Source organism: Athene cunicularia (assembly GCF_003259725.1).
Source record: "Athene cunicularia isolate RWA chromosome 1 unlocalized genomic scaffold, athCun1 chr1_part2, whole genome shotgun sequence".
In the NCBI taxonomy this organism is placed as follows: Eukaryota; Metazoa; Chordata; class Aves; order Strigiformes; family Strigidae; genus Athene; species Athene cunicularia.
The window spans coordinates 4,805,724-4,824,631 of NW_020799092.1; the positions used below are offsets into that span (position 1 = coordinate 4,805,724).

Consider the following 18,908-nt stretch of genomic DNA (forward strand, 5'->3'; position numbering starts at 1 on the left):
GGGGGGGGGGGGCATGTGTGGCACTTTTAGCTTCCTATCAGAAAAGCATTTGTGTTCAGATATAGATAAGGCACATGACAGATGTGCACACCTGTGTGGATTAGCGCCACCAATATTATGATAGGAACAAGTAGCAGTGCCAACGGTGACAATTAATAATGTAATGTCTCCAAGCCCAGTTTTAATTATTGGGCAAACATTGTTTCAGCTGGATGGTCTCAGAATCTCAGCAGTCGTTTTAGCACCCAAGTTGAGTCTCTTTGTGCATGAGGAAAGCTTTGTCCTGGACTCAAGAAGTTCACAGACTTCATCCATTGCCCTGGTGCAGGTCTCAAGGTTGGCAGCCAGCTTCTGGATTTTGGCCTTCAGCACAGCCTGGCTCACTTTTGTGACCTCTTTTGTGTATTCTGGCACGAAGAAGCTGTGGGAGCCACAGAAGACCATGAAGCTGACGGAGTTGTACAGTGAGATGGAGGCCCTCTTCTCTGACTGGTGCAGTGTGGGGTCCCCTGGGCCCTGCCCACGGCGGAGGAACTCCAGGCAGCTGAGTATTTCCCTCATCTGTTTCCGACAAGCCACTGCGATTTCCTGAACCTTCCTCACCTCCTGGGAATTGCAGAGCACTGAAGAGAGATCGGAGGTGATACTGATGGCCCCCCCGGCAGTGGCCAGGCCCAGACCCACAGCTGATGCCAGGAGAGAGGCTCCCAGCGTCACCGGGCTCAGGGACAGCCCCACAATGGCTGTGACTGCTCCTGCAGCGGTCAGGGTGCTCCCACTGACGTTGGCAATCAGGGACCTTCTGCGGAGCGTGTTGAGTTTACGAGCCACCTTGTGAAGGTGAGCAATTTGGCCATGCAGCCTCTGTCTCTGATCCAGCAGCACTATGTAGAAGTGGTGTATAGGGTCTAGTGTTTGGGGAAAAGCAGCACCGTTTCTCTCCATGGTGGCCTCTGTCCAGAAACAGAAAAGGCTGGATTGGGATTTACGTTAAAAAAACCCATGAGACATGCTCAGCCTGGACCACCATTTCAGGGATGGCGTCCAGCCAATTTTTTTTTCTTCATCCGACTACATGAAAGGTTTGCTGTCTGCACACACGTACACACTCACGTATACACACACACACGTGCACATACCCACATGTACATTTAATTGCCATATTCCCCTGTAACTTTAAGACAGATAAACTTTTAAAAGTTTTTCTTGTTCCCTGAGAAGACTAAAATATCTTAAGGGCTGGGGTCAGATGTGCTGTTGTTATTACCTCTGTGAAGATACAAAACATCTCTTCCAACCCCGGGCACAGAAATTCCCTTGAGATTAAGTGACTCAGCACTCAAGCATTAATGCTGCCAGAACTAATATGTTGTCCCCATGATGGGATTCAGAGGATCTGCAGTATTGAAGGGCATCTTTCAGAGAAAAGTCAGGTTCTGAGGAGATGAAATCCACCCATCCCAGGTTGCTATTTAGGGGTTATTTCCCATTAAAGGAGGACAGAGGGAAGCAGCTGAGGGGTGTCAAGTTCTGGCTTTTCCCTGTAGGAGGTGAGAAGCTCATTGATGCCTCACACGGGTATTGTGAACATCCTTTCTTTAAGCCGAATCAACTCAAGTTCCTGCAGCATTTTTTTCCTATTATAACCTGGCATCAGGATCTGGACAGAGATGGGAACCATTGTTCTGTGGTACTTAGTCCAACCTGTGGTGGTAGATGCCCAGTGACAGTGGCAAGGAGGCCTATGGACCTTGTTTATAAGAAGGGTGCATCAGAAAAGTGAATTCACTTTCAGTGCTCACTCCCTTGGGGATGGGGGAACAGGAGAAATACAGGGGCTTGTGAACAGAAAAGGCTTGAAAACTGCTGGCTATGGCAACCTCCCCTGTCAAGATAGAAGAGTGTTTTCCCTTCAAGAGGGTAAATCTTCAGAGTTTTGGTGCTAGGCTATCTCTGTTTGCTGTCTCTGTTCTTTGTTACAAGGGTAGAAAGAAATGTTCCAATAAACATTCATAAGTTGCTCTAGGGCTGCAAAGTGCTTCACAGAGAAAGCCTTAACCCTTTTTACATGTAGGGCAACTGAGGCAAAGGAGGCAACAGGAGTGATGTAGTATTGCCTGTTGTCTGGTGGGAGCAGAGCTTTTGTGCTCCACAACACCGCACTGTGCACAAGACTGTGCTGCCTCTGCACCTAGCAAAGTCTAGCCATGGAGTTAAGAAGCTGCAGTCCATAATGCCCTCATAGACAAAATAAATCTCTGTAGCAAAAAGACCCCCTCCCAGAGCCAACGAAGCAAAACTTTTCATTGCTGAAGCCACCTTTTCACTGCTAAATCTGTACAGTGTGAACTGAACACACTATATAGTTAGGATCCTTTGGGCTTTCATTCTGCAGAATCCCTATGGTTCAGAAGGAGGAAACTTTCTACCATAAAGAGTCTTTCCATCCTGAAGTGTGTAAGTGAATAATTCTCTTTGCAATTTTTTCCCTTCTACTTGACCTAACCCATCTCACACAGAAACCTTTAGGACCTCTCCCTTCAGAATGCCCTTTAGAATGACGACTCCAGTCTCTCTTAGTATCATGGAGCCATTTGAGCCACTTAGAACACTGTGCTTTTCTTAGCTGGAGGCAGCATCCTCTTATTTTTTACACTACAGTCAGAGATGAAGCTGAAAGCCTAAGGACTAACACTAAGCTAAATGGAAGTCAGCGTTAAAATGAACAATGAGCATATCATCAATAACAATAGATCAATATGATGATCATTAATATATCAATTCCCTTAGTCTCTTAACAATTTGTTCTGCAGATATTCTTGCTGAGAACAGTCTCGGGTAGTAACAGTAGCCATCTCACTGCAGTTAGTAGAACAGTCATTCAATATATAACATAAGCCGTATAGTGGTGCATGTCTTTTGAATACACTGATTTATGTCAGCAGAAAGGAAAACAAAACCAACTCCTGCTCTTAGAGAAAAATTTCCCCAATAATAAATGCATCCAAAACCTGCAAACACTTTCCTAATACAGTACTCAAGAGACTAGGAAAAATACTGGTTCAAACTTACCTTTAGCTTCCAGCCGACCTCCCCAAAGACAAATTTTGATCTGTTTCTGGAGGAGACCAATTTATAGCTCCTGTGGACCAATTGCTGTGATGGGAATGCTTTGCCTCATACTGGGAGTTTGCCATTTCCTGCTCTCCCTTGTGCAGAAGGATGTGACACACTGGAAAGTGACCTGCAGGACAGCGAGCACACATCATGTTCAGGAAACGATCCCTGCAAATGAACATTGTGTGTTTGCTTTTCCTGAAGTGTAGGGGGGAAAAAAAAATTTAAAATCTCAGCCTATTCCTGGCGCTGAGCTAGTTCAGTTATTCTCCCCAAGGAACAGTTGCCTTTCCTTTCCCTGAAATAGTAACTGACTTTACTCTGTGCTGGAGCCACCAATTGCTTGATGACTGAAGTTTCCCCCAACCGCACGTTTAGAGACAGTGGCTCATCAGTCAGCCAACTACTTCATTCAAGGCCAGTGTACTTTTCAAATCTCATCTCTTTGGGACAACCATGTGTGTGAGACTGGCTGGAGCACAGCTGTGTGAGACCTCCAGCAGAGCTCCACTCCATAAAAGGGAAGCAACTCCACAGCAAGATGATTGCTCTGAATTCCCATTCCTCTCCTTCTGAGTAGATAAAACCATGCAGCATCTTGCAAAAGGAGTGATATCCCTGTGTTTTTGCTCTGTTTCTTAACTATGGGCACCATGATGGTTGAGAAACAAACATATTGTTTTCCTAAGGTGCCTGCCCAGAAATCAATGAACAGAAAGAAAGGGTCATTGAGATCTGATCTTTTGCTGTCTGCTGTTGCCTGGCAGTTGTGTCCACATACAGATGTGGCCAGCGGGAGGAAGTTATGAATGTGTTGGGGAGGAACAGCCTACTCCTGGTGCTGCCTTTTACACTGAGCTAGGGCCAGCTTTAATCAAAGACAGATTCTTTGGATGAGTTCAGGAAAAAAGAGATTTTTTGAAGGCTCTAAGTGGTGCAGCCCACCTTAGACCAACACGGCATGTGTCCCTATTGACACAGGGCCTGTGGTGCCAGGGACATCTGTTTTGAATAGTTGGGCTTGAAGATGGGGCATCTACTTTCTTGCTTGGTGGCTTCTTACTCTTCAGGGCTGTTTGTTGACAGTGAACCTCTGATTGTGCCCTAGTGTCCCCCTGGCCCAGCTAATCTGAAAGCTACCTAGCTGTCACTGAGTGGTGAGATTCATAGCTGCACAATTGCTGGAGCTGACTTTAGGAAGGGATAAGATCTGAGAGGAAGCAGGCAGGGAGAGGAGAAGGCTGGGATTATTAATTTAAACAGCAGCTTAGTTTTAAATCATCTTAAAATGACTGTGAAAACAGTATGTCAAGTGTTTTGTTGGATGTGAACCTGCATGAGATGGGGCATGAACAAATAAATAGCATTGAAGAGCTACTTCAACCTGTCACAGACCTGAAAAGAGGAAAACATTGTTTTGAAGATGCTTAAATAATCAATTTTGGCTGTTACACTTTGTACACATTGCACATTAACAGGAAGGTGAGTTTTGACACTGAAGGAAATTGTGCTTTAGCCCTTCCCTTTGTTTTAGCAAACATATGATTGAACTGGAGCCCATCTGCCTTGGAGAAGGTTTGCAGTTCATAGACACAAAAGTTCTTTTGTACATTCCCAAATAGAATAGGCTTTTATAGTGTAACTGCATCTGCACTAGGACTTGTGCCAGCAGAGATGTCCTTGTTCAGACAGTGAGTTTTGTTAAAAATTAAAAAATTAAGAAAAGAAAGAAAACAATGATCTAGAATGAGCCTGAGAAGAAGACACAGTTTTGGTTGCTCTTCTTCCTTTCCCAGTGCTCTTCTTTCAATGTACTCAGCTGCAAAATGTTGGCAAAAACCCCTGCAATGTTCAGTACATGGACAAGGACATGATTAGAGTGCAGAAGAGACATTTTTTTAATAGTATTCCCTCACAGAGATTTCTGCACACTGAAAGACTTGCACTTCACACAAGACAAGATATTGGTCTCAGCCTAGGATGGTTTCTTACAGGGGTCATCCCTGGACTCCTTCACTGTCTAAAGAGAATGTTTCCCCATAATCCACTCCAATAATGAGATTCATACTGAGAAAGTAAGGACTTCCCAAAAGGAGCTACAGATGTTAACTTGATTTTAAAAGAGGAATGTGTATTAGAATAAGAAACATTATTTCCTAGAGAGTTGCCCTACAAGAGTATGCTGTGATCTGTTTTTGTCCCTGCTGACACTCTCACAAGTATCCCTTTGGATGTGCTGGTCTTCTCTCCCACTGATAATTACAGAAACTCCCTCCAGCAAAGGTGGGCAGTTAGGAATGGGAGCACGATGGAAGACGAGTATCTTCTCTGACCATCTTCTAGGGATTGAAAGGTTTTCAATGCCATTAACGCATCTGCACAGATGTGAGCACATCTGCTGAGTCACCAGGTAGTTCCAGAGGCCTGCCTGGAGTGAATCTTAGCTACCAGGGATCTCAAGACTTGTGGGGTAGGTGTGACCTTCACTGGGTAGTCCTGCAAGCTAGCAAAGGCCTCCCCATCCTGCCTGCTGTAGATTTTCACCCAAACCCTCTGCCACTGCAGTCTCTTCATTCTTGGCCTGTGAAGTACTTGGGTTTGAGGGTAGAAGGGGCACAACAGGTGTTTCACAATTACCCTGGCCAAAAATGGTCCCTCTGTTCCACCCTTTCCCATCTAGCCACATCCTATTGAAATGGGCACAAGCCAGACCCATGCAAAATCTGCCCTGAAGGCATTTTGTGGAAGCAGATGACCAGCAAAGGGAAGGAAGGATGCTTTATTGCCTCAGCTCTCTTCCTTCCAGTGGATTTTGGCAGAAAGGACTGGTCTTTCTGCTCTTGTTCTCTTCAGCAGAAGGGATATATAGCAGATGTGTTTATTCTGAAGCTGTTTGGAGCTACTTCAGTGTAACATTTGAATGTAAATGTGTAACATTTGAAGCTGGAGTTTCAAAGATATATTTCCTTTATTAACTTTTTAAAATCAAATAATGGAATAAATTTGTGTAAATTTACATTCTGGTATCATTTTTTTAACAGAGATTTCTGTCATGCTTGGTACTTTTAACCTTTTTTTTTTTTTTTTTTTTTTTTTTTTTTTTTCCTGCAGTCAATTGAATAGATGACAAACTTTAACTCTTCACAGCAAGACATTTGTTCAGATTCAGTGGGAACTTGAATAGGCCAAAACTAAAACAAATAAAGCAAATTAGATTAAAAAGGGCTGCATCAGCTTTTAGTAACCTTATCAGTAGATCAAAATTAATTTTTTGAAAGCATTCCAGACTAAGACAGGCTGCTTTGGGTTCTGGGCTCTGGACTCTGGTCACTGGTGTGTGTGTGACTTCAGCTGGGCTTGGAGAAAGTTACAAAGAGCAGGGCAGGGTAGGGGGAACCAGACAGACTGTGGGATGAAAACACCTCTTGCTAGTTCTAATTAAGTAGGATATTAGCTGTGTGCGTTGACTGTGCCTTGGTCCTGCCTTGTGAGCAGGCATTCATGTGACAAAAATACCATACTAAATTGCCTTGTCAAAACACTCCCAGCAGTGTCTGCAGAGATCAAGTATTTATTTGGACACAGAGAATGAATTTCTGCAATGGACTTCAACAAACCAGTTGTCATTTCCCACCACCGTTAATTATATGTTTCAGTGCAGGCTATATGGCACAAGGCTCACGCTCTGATGCACAAAAACGCAACTCCCCACTTAGCCATGTGTCTCCAGCCTTGCCTGTGGCACAGCTGACGTGACTGAGTGCAGCTGTATGCAGGTTCTGCTGAGACCAGTGCTGCTGGAGGACTTTTCTCTCTTCAGTGTCTCAGCAGTGGCAGCAGCAGCACCACCACCACAATAAACAAGTCTGGCTGCCTGTACCTACAAGCACTGTAGAGACTAGAGAATCATTCCCATGTCTCCAGAACTGCAAAGAAACCTATTAACTTGGTGAATAATAGAAATTAGGTAGCCTGGTTTTTTGTGGCTCTTTTCCTGTGGACTTCTTGATGGCCAAGCTCATGTTGCAACATGTCTCTTGAAGGAAACAAGAGTCTGGATTCTTCTCACCTACAAAACTACTTATTTTCATGAAACTCGTGAGAAGTCTTTGGAACCTTGACTGCTTTGTCAAATTCTGGCTGAGACTGCCCAGGAAGCTCAAAAGCTACCGGTTGACAAAACTGACAACAGCCCCTCTCTGTAACCCTCATTTCTGTAGGGAGCCAGGCTAGAGCAAATCCCTGTGTCCTTCAACTGAATCACAAGGCACAGATGTCCATGGCTTCTTGTTCCCATTTGCCAGTCCTAATCTTGAAGCATTTAGTCAATCTTTGGTTTTATGTACTGTTCTGTGGTCTTTCCCCTGCCAGGGTAATGTCCATGTCCTCCAGTGCAGGAGGAGAAGCTGCTGGTGCAGGAGCCTTCAGTAGTGGTTTTGGTGTGTCTGGGAGGTTCTCCAAAGGACCACACTTTGAACGGGAAGGAAAAGCATCTTTTCCTGGAAAGACTCAGATGTAAATCCCCCAGACCAGTCTTGGGAGCCTTGGGATAACAGATTACTGGGTAGATGTAGCATTTATTAGCTAGGAAATGAGAGTGTCTGTGTTTCCATCATGCAGCACAGGAAGAGTTTTCGCCTGGCTCCCCTATTTGCTACCTACCAGTAGCAGATTGCTGTCTGGGTTAATGATCTCTAACAGACATACTCTCACTATCTCTTGCTCCTCAATTTTTGCTCTCAATTGTTCTGATATGGCCATTGATGAAGTAACAAGTCTCAGTTTTGATGGTACCTAGAAAAACTCTAAACTCAGAGGCTTGAGAGCACCAAGCAACAATTCACTTAATGGTCATGGTGGAGGGAAGGGCTAGGAAAACATACCTTTATCAGGACGTTTGGATTTGGTACTGTCCTGTATTTGCACAATGGAAAATTTCTGATCCTGTCTCTGTACTTGGAACTGGCCAAGGCCAGAAGGTTTCAGTGACTGGGTTCACCCCACATCCCTGTGCACTTCCCTACCAGCTACCTGGGCAGTGGCTGGGCAATGCAATTTCAAATGTGCTGTAAAACCTTATGCTCCAATATTGAACCAATACATAAATAAATAAAGGTAAAGTAGTAAATAAATTAAAACAAAGAATTGTGAGATGTTGTGGAGTCTCAGTGCATTGATGTTTTCTGACTTAAGTTTTATAAAGAAAACACAACTATTTTACTATTTTTATGAACTTTAGTATTTATTGTATAATATATGAAAGAAAAGGAGTATGTTTTTAGAATTTGTGCTTTCATTTAATCTTAATTCTTCTCTTGCTTCTTCAAATTAACCAAACATTCCATTGTGCATTATCAGCAGCTATAGACAAGAGACATATTTAATATTCACATACATGGGCATTTCATTGAAAAATAATTTAGATAAGAGAACTTGCAATCGAATTTAGGTATTGGAGATGGAGTGATTTGGATAGATTGAGGCTGCATTGCAGGTCTGCATGTTAATTACATACCAGTTTTATCAGTGATGCTGACTTTGTGTTAGGAATATTCAGCTCAAAAACCTCAGTTTTCATAAAGAAGGATTCGATTTGTCCTGGAATAGTCACAATCATGTGTCACTGTTGCATTCCTTCATCATGAAATAAGAGAGTTTATCCACAGTCCTTATAGAAACTGATGCTACATTTGAAGATGAACCCAAATTTGAGAGGTTTGGGTTTTTTGAGAGTTTTTTAAAACACTTGTAAGATTCGTTTTTGAGGGGTTTTATTTTGTTTTAACTATTATTAATTTCATATGGTTAAGCTTTTACTAACAGGATTAAGTTTCAACAGGAAACATTCCATATAAAAAATGCACTGTGATGAAAACAAAATAATGGAATTAATTGCATTGATTAACACACCACACACACACACAGACACACACACACACACACAGACACACACACACACCCCATCTGCCACCGTAGAAACATGACAGACATACAAGGGCCTAAGGAAGTCCAGAAAAGGTTAAAAACTGTTACCTTGATCTTCAGGAGGAGATGCATCTCACCTAATTTCGGCCCTCTTCGGAGATTCACACGCAGTCAGTTCATTCACTTTCCGAAGCTCCCTCTAGAGCCAGGAGAAGAAACAGTCATCTCCAAAGGCTGGTTCAATCCATTTCTTTCCGGCATCTGCTCTGTAATACGTGACTCATTATAGACACCAATTCTTTATCTGTCACCCGCCCTGATCGATGTCTCCCAGGTTTGTTAGTTTTATGCTCCAGTTTCAAAGGTCCTGTCCCACAGGGACTGCTCTGGGCCAAGATGGTCCCTGTAACCCAGCGCTTGGTGTCCTGTAATGCTAGTAGGAGATGCTGTTGTGGAAGATGGTGGGTGGCAGTGGTACATCCCTGCCTGTTCCCTGCAATAATAGGCCACTCTTGCCCATGGATTTAGCTGCTACCTTTTGACCTTGCTAACGCCAGCTGCCTCCACTGCCTCCTGGGACAGTAAAGTCCAGAAACTCCCAGTTACTCATGGTATAAAGAAGTATTCTCTTTTGCCTGTTTTCAGCTAATGTATTCCTTTCATAGAGTGACCCTTATGCAAGCTGTGTGGGATCAGGGGGAGAAAAGTCCATGAGTTTGATGATCCTGCACTGCACGGTGCATGGCATGTGGTTCCCACTCATGCTCATAAGTGACAAGTTATCTGCCACATTCTTAGGATTAGCAGAGAACATGTACAAGCCAAATATGTACAGAACATAGGGCTTTTCAGAGGTGCACTTGGGAATGCAAAGAAAGCATTTGATGGATAACACTGCATCACAGTCCTAATGGTTTCTTCTAGTTCCAGGGAGACTAAAATTCATTTTTAAATGGCTAAATCTGAACTAAAAGAAAAGGGCAACCAAAACCAAAAAACAATTCACAAATCATTACTATTTTTGTCAAGCCAGGACTTTTATTTTCAGGTCAGGTCTTCCATTCTCAAAATATGATAGCTGTAAGGTGATTCCTCTTGGTAAACCACCAGGGCTGGGAAAAATAATCTTATCATAGAATCATATCATAGAATGGTTTGGGTTTGAAAGGACCTTTGAGATCATCTACTTCCAACACCCCTGCCATGGGCAGGAACACCTTCCACTAGACTGGGCTGTTCAAATCAGAAACATTTTGTCATATTTACAGTGTGCTTAGAGGGAGGGAGGAAAGGAAATGCTTCCTCACTAAAAGCCAGATAGATCTTTTTGTACCTTTGTTACTACTAACATCAATTAACATTAACATTAGCATTAAAACCTGGTGTGAGGGCCTCAGAAATTACTTATTATACATTCCCCAGACCTGATCAGAAAGAATAGCTATCAGTATTCCCTCTTTAAAGAGAAATTTATGAAGAGGGAGTGGTAGTCTCACGAAGGAGCTGAGGGCATATTTCAAACACAGCACCAGATCTGTTAATGGGAGATCTGGCAAGACCAAGTCACCACTCCCATGAGGCCTGAGAGCCTGCACTTCCAGAAGAGGGGAAACTGGCCAGCTGCAGAGCCAGGACATGATGGGGATGGGAGCTTGGCATTTCTCCCAGGCTCCTAGTTCAGATGTGTGCTGTGCCTGAGTGTTCTGCTGCCCGGTGTCCCTGAAACAATTTCATGAGACTACAGGGTTGGTCAGCAGATGCTTTTGGCCCAGGTGGATTTGGCCTGCTTCCATCACCCTCCTGGACAAATGATCAGGACATAGGAGGGAGGAAAGGAAATATGGGAGAGAATGCACTTCCCTGCATCTGCAGATACACCCAACACGATCAGCAGAAGCCATAAGGGCAGGGCATGGCTGAGTGACCCTGTGGTTTGAAAATGCATGCATGTTTAAAAAATATTTTCTAAAAATGCCATCGTTCTGTGAGCTACAAAGGCTTGGAGGGGTAGTAAACTTCTCTGTTAGTGTTTGATCAGATACAGCCCTTGAAAAGATCAGGTAGTGCCTCTTTTTTACCAGTCCAGTAATATAGAAAAGTTAAGTAAACAGAAACTTAAAATGTATTTCCTTAGCTAGTCTTTGGTTATTTTCTAACACATCCCAGATACAAACATTAAAGAGAGATCTGGCTGTTGGATCTAGCTGAGCTGGACCTAGGATAAGACTTATAGAAGACAGTAAAGCTGTTTCTATCTCCCCAGGTTGGATGGAGCCGAGATAAACCCTGTTGTCACTGAGGGCAACCCAGAACATCTTCTACCTTATACTTTGCTTCTTATTGCCAGAAGATGCTCCGCTGGCAGCTGGAAATTGCTGGGGTGACATGAGGGGATTCTCCTCTGAAATACCCAAAAAAGCATTTTCAAGGAAGATTCTGTTAAAAAGACCATCTTAACAGCATTTCCTTTACACTCCATATTTGGAGCTCTAGGGAAAGGAGAACCCTAAACTGCCCCAGTGAAGAATTAGGTTACCAAGGACCACTCTTCTGATTCATGCTTACATCAGGATCACTGTCCACACAAGTACTATGCAGAAGAGATGCTTGTGTGGAAGACAATCTCCTCTTTATTTCCTCACAGGCTACATATAGCTACATGTTTAATTTAGCTGTTAAAACAGCTTTTCCCAGATTATTTTGTAGCCTGTATCCTCATCATATGAGCTCTACCACTCACTCTACCTAACCCATTCCTGATTAGAAGACACATCCAGTGGCTTGGGAGAACTTCTCCAGAGGACAACTCTGGAGTATGCTGGCAGACTGAAGTATGCTATTCCCCTGTGCATACAGGGTCTTGTGGCTCATGCTTGCTCCACACCACATATACAGAAACGATTTTTACAATGCATGTTCCTTGCAGTATCCCCAACAGGGCCCTTTTAGCACTCATTCTGTCCCCACTTTTTGTACACATGCTAGGTCCAGCATCCAGCTTTCCAGCCTAACTTCCTGTTTTGGGACACAGGTTGGGAAGAACTGGGGCTGGAGGGCCAGAGGAGTTTCCCATTACTCTGGGAACAGACATGAAGATGACAAACTTCACAGGGTAGCTAGGTGGCTCCTAGGATAAGCCAAAGAGGGATGCATTGTCATGGTCTACTTCAGTACCTGTGTCATAGTGAAGGAAGGAGAAAAGCTCTAGATGCAATATATAAGCTCTGGGGGAAGAAGTTGAAAATCAGAATGTCTATGCTTGCCTGCTGCTGAAAAGCTCCCATTATGCTGCCTGGGACCAGAGAGGGACGTGGATGGCAGTTTCACAACCTGGCTGAGAATAAGGTTTCAGCAGGAACTGGGAATACTTCTGTACTACAAAGTATTTGTATAGGAGGGATGGACCTCATCTGGATCAAAAGAGAAATGGGCTTCTGGCTATGAGCATGCAGGAGGCTGTCAGTGAGCTTTTTAACTGAGGAGTGAGGGAAAGCCAACCAGTGGTGACATTTTTCAGGATGGTGTTCCCAAGGACAAGACATAGCAAATTCTGTAGCCTCTAGGGAAGGATACATCAGGGGATATCATAAAACAAGAGGGTTAGCCTTCAAAGAGGACAGGGAACCAAATGGTGCTGTGATTGTCTCAACATCAGGGCTTGAAGCCTGGGAAACAAGACAGAAGCACTGGCACATTTTGTGGATATACTAGTCATTTTGGAAATCTTGATCTTGTTAAAAAGCTCAAAGGAACAGCTGGGAGGATTAAATTCCCACAGGTGGGTGGACATGGCTGAAGGGACACAGTGATAGAGCTACCACTCACCCAGAAAGGCCTGAAAAAGGGAAAGGTGCTGGTGCTGACAACAGAAGGGAGGGTTGAGAGTAAGAAAGCATCATTCAAAAAGCTGCAGGTGTGTCTGAGTAAAGAACACAGAAAAGAACATAAACACTATCAGATTAAGCATAAAAATATAAATGAGCTGTCCAAAAAGGGATTAGAAGATCAGATAGTTAAAAAATCAAAACTAGTACTAAATCCTCCATCTGTCACAACAGCAGCAAAAATCCTGCTGACCTTAAAGAAAAGTCAACAGCAGCAGGATAAAGGGGAAAAGTCTAGCATGGATAACTATTTGATAGAAGGTTGAAAAAAGCATGAGACTAAATAGAGGAAAGTCACCAGGGAGTTCTGCAGGGGTCTGCATTAGGATCTGTGCTCTTTAACAAGTTCCTAAATGATGTGGGAAAAGGAGTGAACAGTGAGATGATAGTGTTTGCTGACAATATGACTGGCCAAAGCACTGGTGCAGTTTTTTTGGAGAAGCTTTTGCTTCAGTGAATATCAACACAAACGCAATATTGTGTTGATATTTTCTCCTGCTGCGTGCAAGGACACTTCTGTCTGGAGCATCCCCATTTCCAGACACCCCAGACCTCCCTGGACTGGTGCTGTGCACTGTGGTGGTGCCATCAGATGGCCGTGATCCTAGGGAAGGTTTCCTTCTATACCTCCAAACATTGTTCATACAGACAGGTATTGCTGCTTGCATCCATACTGAACTCAGTATTTGGCAGGGGATATTTGGTTTCTGGGACAGCCTTTATGTCCATCTTGAATCAAGATTATGACAGACTTGCTTTGGAGACTGGTTGTGGACTCTGTCTTTAAGGACAAATTGTGTTCTTGATACCTGTATCAGATTTTAATCCAAATCCACAAGACTATCATCTCTTGGAGTAGTTTAGGGCTCCCCTTGAGGCTGTGTATTATTATTTGAGCATATCAGAGACTGAGTGACTGTACGGATCAGACGACAACATTTTGTATTGAACTGGCATAACTCTAGGAAAATATTTTCACACTTGAAGCTGTTCTGAGGGCTTGGAGAACTGGAACTGGGCAGAGAGCATGGATATGGCCTCTTATTGTCAGCCCTTGTTTGAACACAGTGCAATCAGGGAGCTGAATCAGGTCTCAGAAAGCAAATATGTTGCTCTATTTTATGCCTCTTTAGAGAGGTGTCTGGAGATGGGCATCCTTCTTCTTTCCGCTTTAGAACAGACCAGGCATTGCACCTGAAACACTTTTTTCTTCTTTAGTTGTTCTATAGGCAGGTCTTCCCACTGAGTGCTCATGGAGAAGCCTAACAAAAAGCAGCCTCTTTTCACAAAATCTTCTCAGTAGCACAGTAGACTGTAAGTAGGCATTAGTAATTTGGGCACCTACTTCTCACCACCTTTTACATTTCAGGAACCATATGGTGGCTAACACATTTCCTGATGTATATTCAAAAATCACATCAGTTTGGATCCGGGACCTCTGACCACTGACGTGAAGCTACAGACAACTCACACTTTCTTGTTTTTCTGCAGCAGTCTTAATAAACTTGGGAGGTGCTTGTCATCACCTGATGTTCAGGGAAAAAGAGGTAGGGAGAAAGCTGGTAGTTTGCTCATTGTATGGTAGTCAGAGCAAATGGTGAATGTAGGTGGCCTGTTTCAGATGAGTGTTTGTTCCCTGAGGCTGCTCTGTGATCTAGCACAGCTTTTGTGACATTGATCAGGACATGATTTTAAATTCCCTTGTTCTGAGCTTCTTCAAGACCACAGGGTGAGACTTTCCCATTTTTATGTATATCATACTTTGATTCTAGACAGCTTGATGTGAGGAATACTAATTCAGCCTTCAAGGCCACAGCATTCTTTTCTTTATATTTCTTGGAAAAGAAAAGGCATCAGTAGGCCAACATGGCATGTTTCTCTTGTAAGACCCCCAGGACAAAATTTCTTTTTTTTTTCTGGGACAGCTGTCATAGGAATTTTCATTTAAATACATACCAGCAGTAAGGAAATAATATTGCTTCATGTGGGTAATTTTTAAAAACATCTTAGAAGCTGTTCATCCATTCAAAACTACCAGAGGAGTCTAGTAGAAAAGCAACAAGAGACATGAATGTATTCAGGGTCCCAAAACTGAGCATTTTATGTAACACGCCTTACATATGCTCAAACAGAAGGTGGCAAAACAGCCCACCAGAAGTATCCCTCCACCTCCAGCTCTTCTCTGAAGAAGTCTGCTTGCCCAGCTCCACGCAGCTCCCCTGTTATCACAGGTGCAGTAATGCCAGCAGCTACTTTTGCATTTGGCTCAGGGCAGCGCTTCAACTGCTGGACGACTGTGCCGAACTGCTCCTTTCCTTTGCAGACTCTGCATCCCAGCGTCCTCTAGGAAAAGTGCAGGCAATGTCATCTTCAATCCCTGCTCTCCAGCAACAAAGGGAGAGGAGTCAATCTCTTCTCCCTCAAGGACATTTGTCCACCTGTGCTGAGCCACTGTGTGCTTGTTTTTTGTGATGTGACAGCTCATCTCCTGGCTCCTCTGCAGAAAGTGGAGGGGTTGCAAATTTTATTTCAGCACTGTAGGTCACTGATGGTGGAAGAAGGGGAATGAGAAAAGTCAAAGCTATCAGTTAGTAAAAGAAGAACAAAGATAGTAGGATCTTTCCATGGAGGCTGCATAGGGGCCTAAATGCAGTGAGCGTTCTTCTGCAAACAGGTCTTTTCCCAAACCATGGGTCACAGCACTTGAGAAGAGAAACAGGTTCAAAAGGCAGCTCTTAAGTGTCTAGATTAATCAGGGAACAGCTAATATGCTTAGCTGCTGATAGCAAGTAAGGGCAGTTATCCTTTTGTTGGCTAGGGTGAGCACCAGTGTGGAGCAGGTGAGTCCCAAGGGTTGCCTGCCAGCCCGAAGTTTGAAATCAGCTGCCTTAGAGAAAAAACTGGCTGAGGCACCCCCATGAGTGTCATGGTTCAGAGTGCAATGAGAAAGGATGAGAGTTCCCACTGGCAGTTATTAGGGACACTTGTACATCATCAACAAGACCAGCATTTTCTCCAGATAGCAGCTAAAAGGCAGAACAAATGGGTCTTTCTACTGGCCCCTTTTGGGTTTTGTGACTGTGCTGGAGGGGATGAAAATGTTTTTATCTAGAAAAACAACTAAATTTTTTGGCAACTAAAGCTGGCTGTTGCTTGGCCAAAATCTCTTGAGATGTTCCTCTGTGAGGGTCAATGAAAAAAAGGTGGAAGGTTGTTTCATATCCAAGTGAATGCTGTGGGCCCTATACCAGGTCAGCCAAGTCATTCCCACATTTTTATGTTTGATGACAAAAGAGTTAGGAATCACTGAGATGCAGGAACTGCTGTTCTCAGCTGTCCTGAACCTAAAGCTGGTGACTACATCCAATGTCAATAAGTGCAAGTAAGCGGTAGGAGAGTTTTGGTATAACAAATCTGCTTCTCCGTCTACTAGGACTGTAGTCAAACATTTGAATGCAGTTTGGCCAAAATTGCTCTTTATTTTCTGGATCAAGAGTGATACTGAAGCAGTAGCTTTGAGAGAATTTCATAGTCCCTGCTACAACAAGGAGGGGTCCTGTCAGGGCAACACCAGCCCTGCCTGTCCCTGCTCAGCATCTCCTGGAGCTCCCCTGTCCTGGTTCATCTAGGATAGGGTTAAGTTTCTCCAGCAGTGGGTTATTCATATATCACGCTGAGGTCAGGTCCAGGTGCCCAAGCACGGGAAGAACATTGGGACAGTTTGTGTTTGTGGTCAGTACCATCACGTGCTGTGTTCCATGCAGTACGTCTCTTGTTCTGATCATTCTTATTACTGTTATTGTTATCATTGTTGTTCATTTTGTTGTTGCTACACTGTTGTATACAATTTTTCCTTATCTCAACCCCAGGATTTGTATCTCACTCCCTGCCCTGTCTGGTCTGAAGGTGGGGGAGGGACCTAAACCACCACATCCTTCCATCTTGCCCAGGTTCCAGGACCTCACTGCAGCCCCTCCGGGGCCATTAGCTCCTACTCCAGTGGCACTGCAACTGGGACAATCTCAAGCTCCCCATGGCCCTGCCTGACCATGGTCCCACTGCACCAGAGGGGTGCCTGATGCCTGGGGCTGGGGCTGCATCTGACCCCAGAGCCCTTCACCCAGACCTGATTCTCACCCCACCTGCAGATTAAGGTCCTAGTCTGGCCAGTGTGTGTACAGGAGGGAGCTAAAGTTTGTGACAAATTAAAAATTTAAATGGGCAGACAAATTAATTGCATTTTGAATGAGGTTTGATTTTTCCCCTGTGAAATTAGATGAATCATCTCTGGACTGGTTTTCTGCTGACAGGAAATGGTGAGAGTTTACATGTATAGCTGGGTCTCAGCAGGAGGAGGTGGAAACCTGAATCAAACAAAAATCGGAGGATTCAAGTTATCTGCATTTTTAAGAAATGTGGATAAGTGACTCTCAGCTCCCCCATCTCCAAAATGGGGATGGACTTTACATGTTTGGGAAAGGTGTGGCAATGTGAAATGAATAAATGCAGTGCAGTTAGATAGTCATGGAAGAGTCATGAGGAAGGGGAGGAAAAGGAGCAAACAGTTCAGACAGAATTATCCTCAGTATGTGTACAAACAGCTGGACACTGAACTTCTGTAAGGGGCTCTTCCTAGGACTTCTAATGTCATCTATGATGTCCCCTATGCTTTGTCACCTACTGCCAGCTTAAGTATCACAGAAGGGATGTGCAATAAATAGAAAATTACCCTGATCCTGAAAAATTGCTTGTTGTCTTGTGGGTATTAAGTTTGACATGGATTACTATATATTTTTTCAAGTTAGTAGGCATATGTTACTGGTTATAATAATCTATACTTTTCATGCTGGCTGGGAAGTGTTTTGAAGAGGCTTTCAGATCTAGGCCTGCAGTCTGAGCTGGGTCACGTTGGTAGCATTGGCAAAAACATTCTGTAGGTTTTGTTGGCAGATCTTTGTTATTCTACCAGATATCTCTGTCCATACTGACAGAGCATGTAGAGACCGACAGCATGAAATACCATTGAGGTTCTGTTATTCTTGATGGTCACTTCTTCTAAGGTGAGGCAGTGAAGCTTTCTGTAACTGTGATAGCAAATGCGTAAGAGGGAGGGAGGGAGGGAGAACCTCTCCCAGAAAGCGTCTTCCTGATCTTCTCCTTTTCTGTGTCTTCATTGCAAGGAAATGTGTACTAATTCCATGTATCCTAATTAAGTTTGGTCATGACTAGAGTGTATAACTTCAGGTGTTTTGTGCTGCTAATCACACAAGGAATAGCAGTATTTGGGGGAGGAGGGTCAACCACAGTCCTTGTGTTTTCACTACTGAATGAAGTGATAGTGTAGTCAGCTCTCCTTGTATGTCTTGATTTTTCCCTGGTACTTCTGCATTCTCCCCCTAATACACATGGCTTAACTGCTTGTTTGTGAAATGGTCATGAGAATATATTGTCTTCTTAACAATAAGGGGAGTAATGGAGTAAACATGTAAGTGGAAAATAAAATAAGTAGAAGCACTTAAAATAATTACAAAAAAATAGCTTCAAGTTGCAAAATGGTCATTTAACACTTGATGGAGATTGATAGCCTCAAAAGTGGAGTAAGACAAGGACCACAACAATGCGCTGCAGTGTTGTTTTGGCACATACTGAGAGGCTTTTCCTCCAGAGATGTTTGGTGGTGTAGTTATCACTGCTCTACAGGATTTAGACATACAGCTGTATTCCATCTGACTACGTGTATGTAAGCAGAACAGTTTTGAGAATATCATATTACAGATTGGAGGAAAATGTGCTATTGTGCTGCATTATTATTCTTGCAAAATAAGAGTTGTAGAGAATGGGGGAAAATCTTTTATTGTGAGGTAGAAAGGCCCAACCCCAGTATTGGCATTGGTAATGTGAAAAGAGTTGGTGAGTAGGATTCAGTTTACAGACACTGTAAGAAGTTTAGTTTTTAAAGCTTTTACGAGACTTAGATGGGAC

The 18,908-nt window shown here is 43.5% G+C and overlaps 1 protein-coding gene across 2 annotated transcripts; it reads right to left on the bottom strand.

Annotated features, from left to right (window-relative positions):
- Positions 1 to 7: 7 nt before the first annotated feature.
- On the bottom strand, positions 8 to 3,104 carry APOLD1 (apolipoprotein L domain containing 1). Of its 2 annotated transcripts, none has more exons than XM_026867745.1 (2): positions 3,073 to 3,104; positions 8 to 957 (listed from the first exon to the last, which is right to left on the bottom strand). In XM_026867745.1, the coding sequence occupies exon 2, from the start codon at positions 943 to 945 to the stop codon at positions 205 to 207; it is 741 nt and encodes a 246-aa protein (XP_026723546.1). In that variant the 5' UTR covers positions 946 to 957; positions 3,073 to 3,104; the 3' UTR covers positions 8 to 204. The 2 variants fall into 2 exon arrangements, with proteins under 2 accessions (XP_026723546.1, XP_026723545.1); XM_026867744.1 differs by having other exon boundaries at positions 8 to 953; positions 3,073 to 3,080.
- Between the last annotated feature and the right edge of the window lie 15,804 nt (positions 3,105 to 18,908).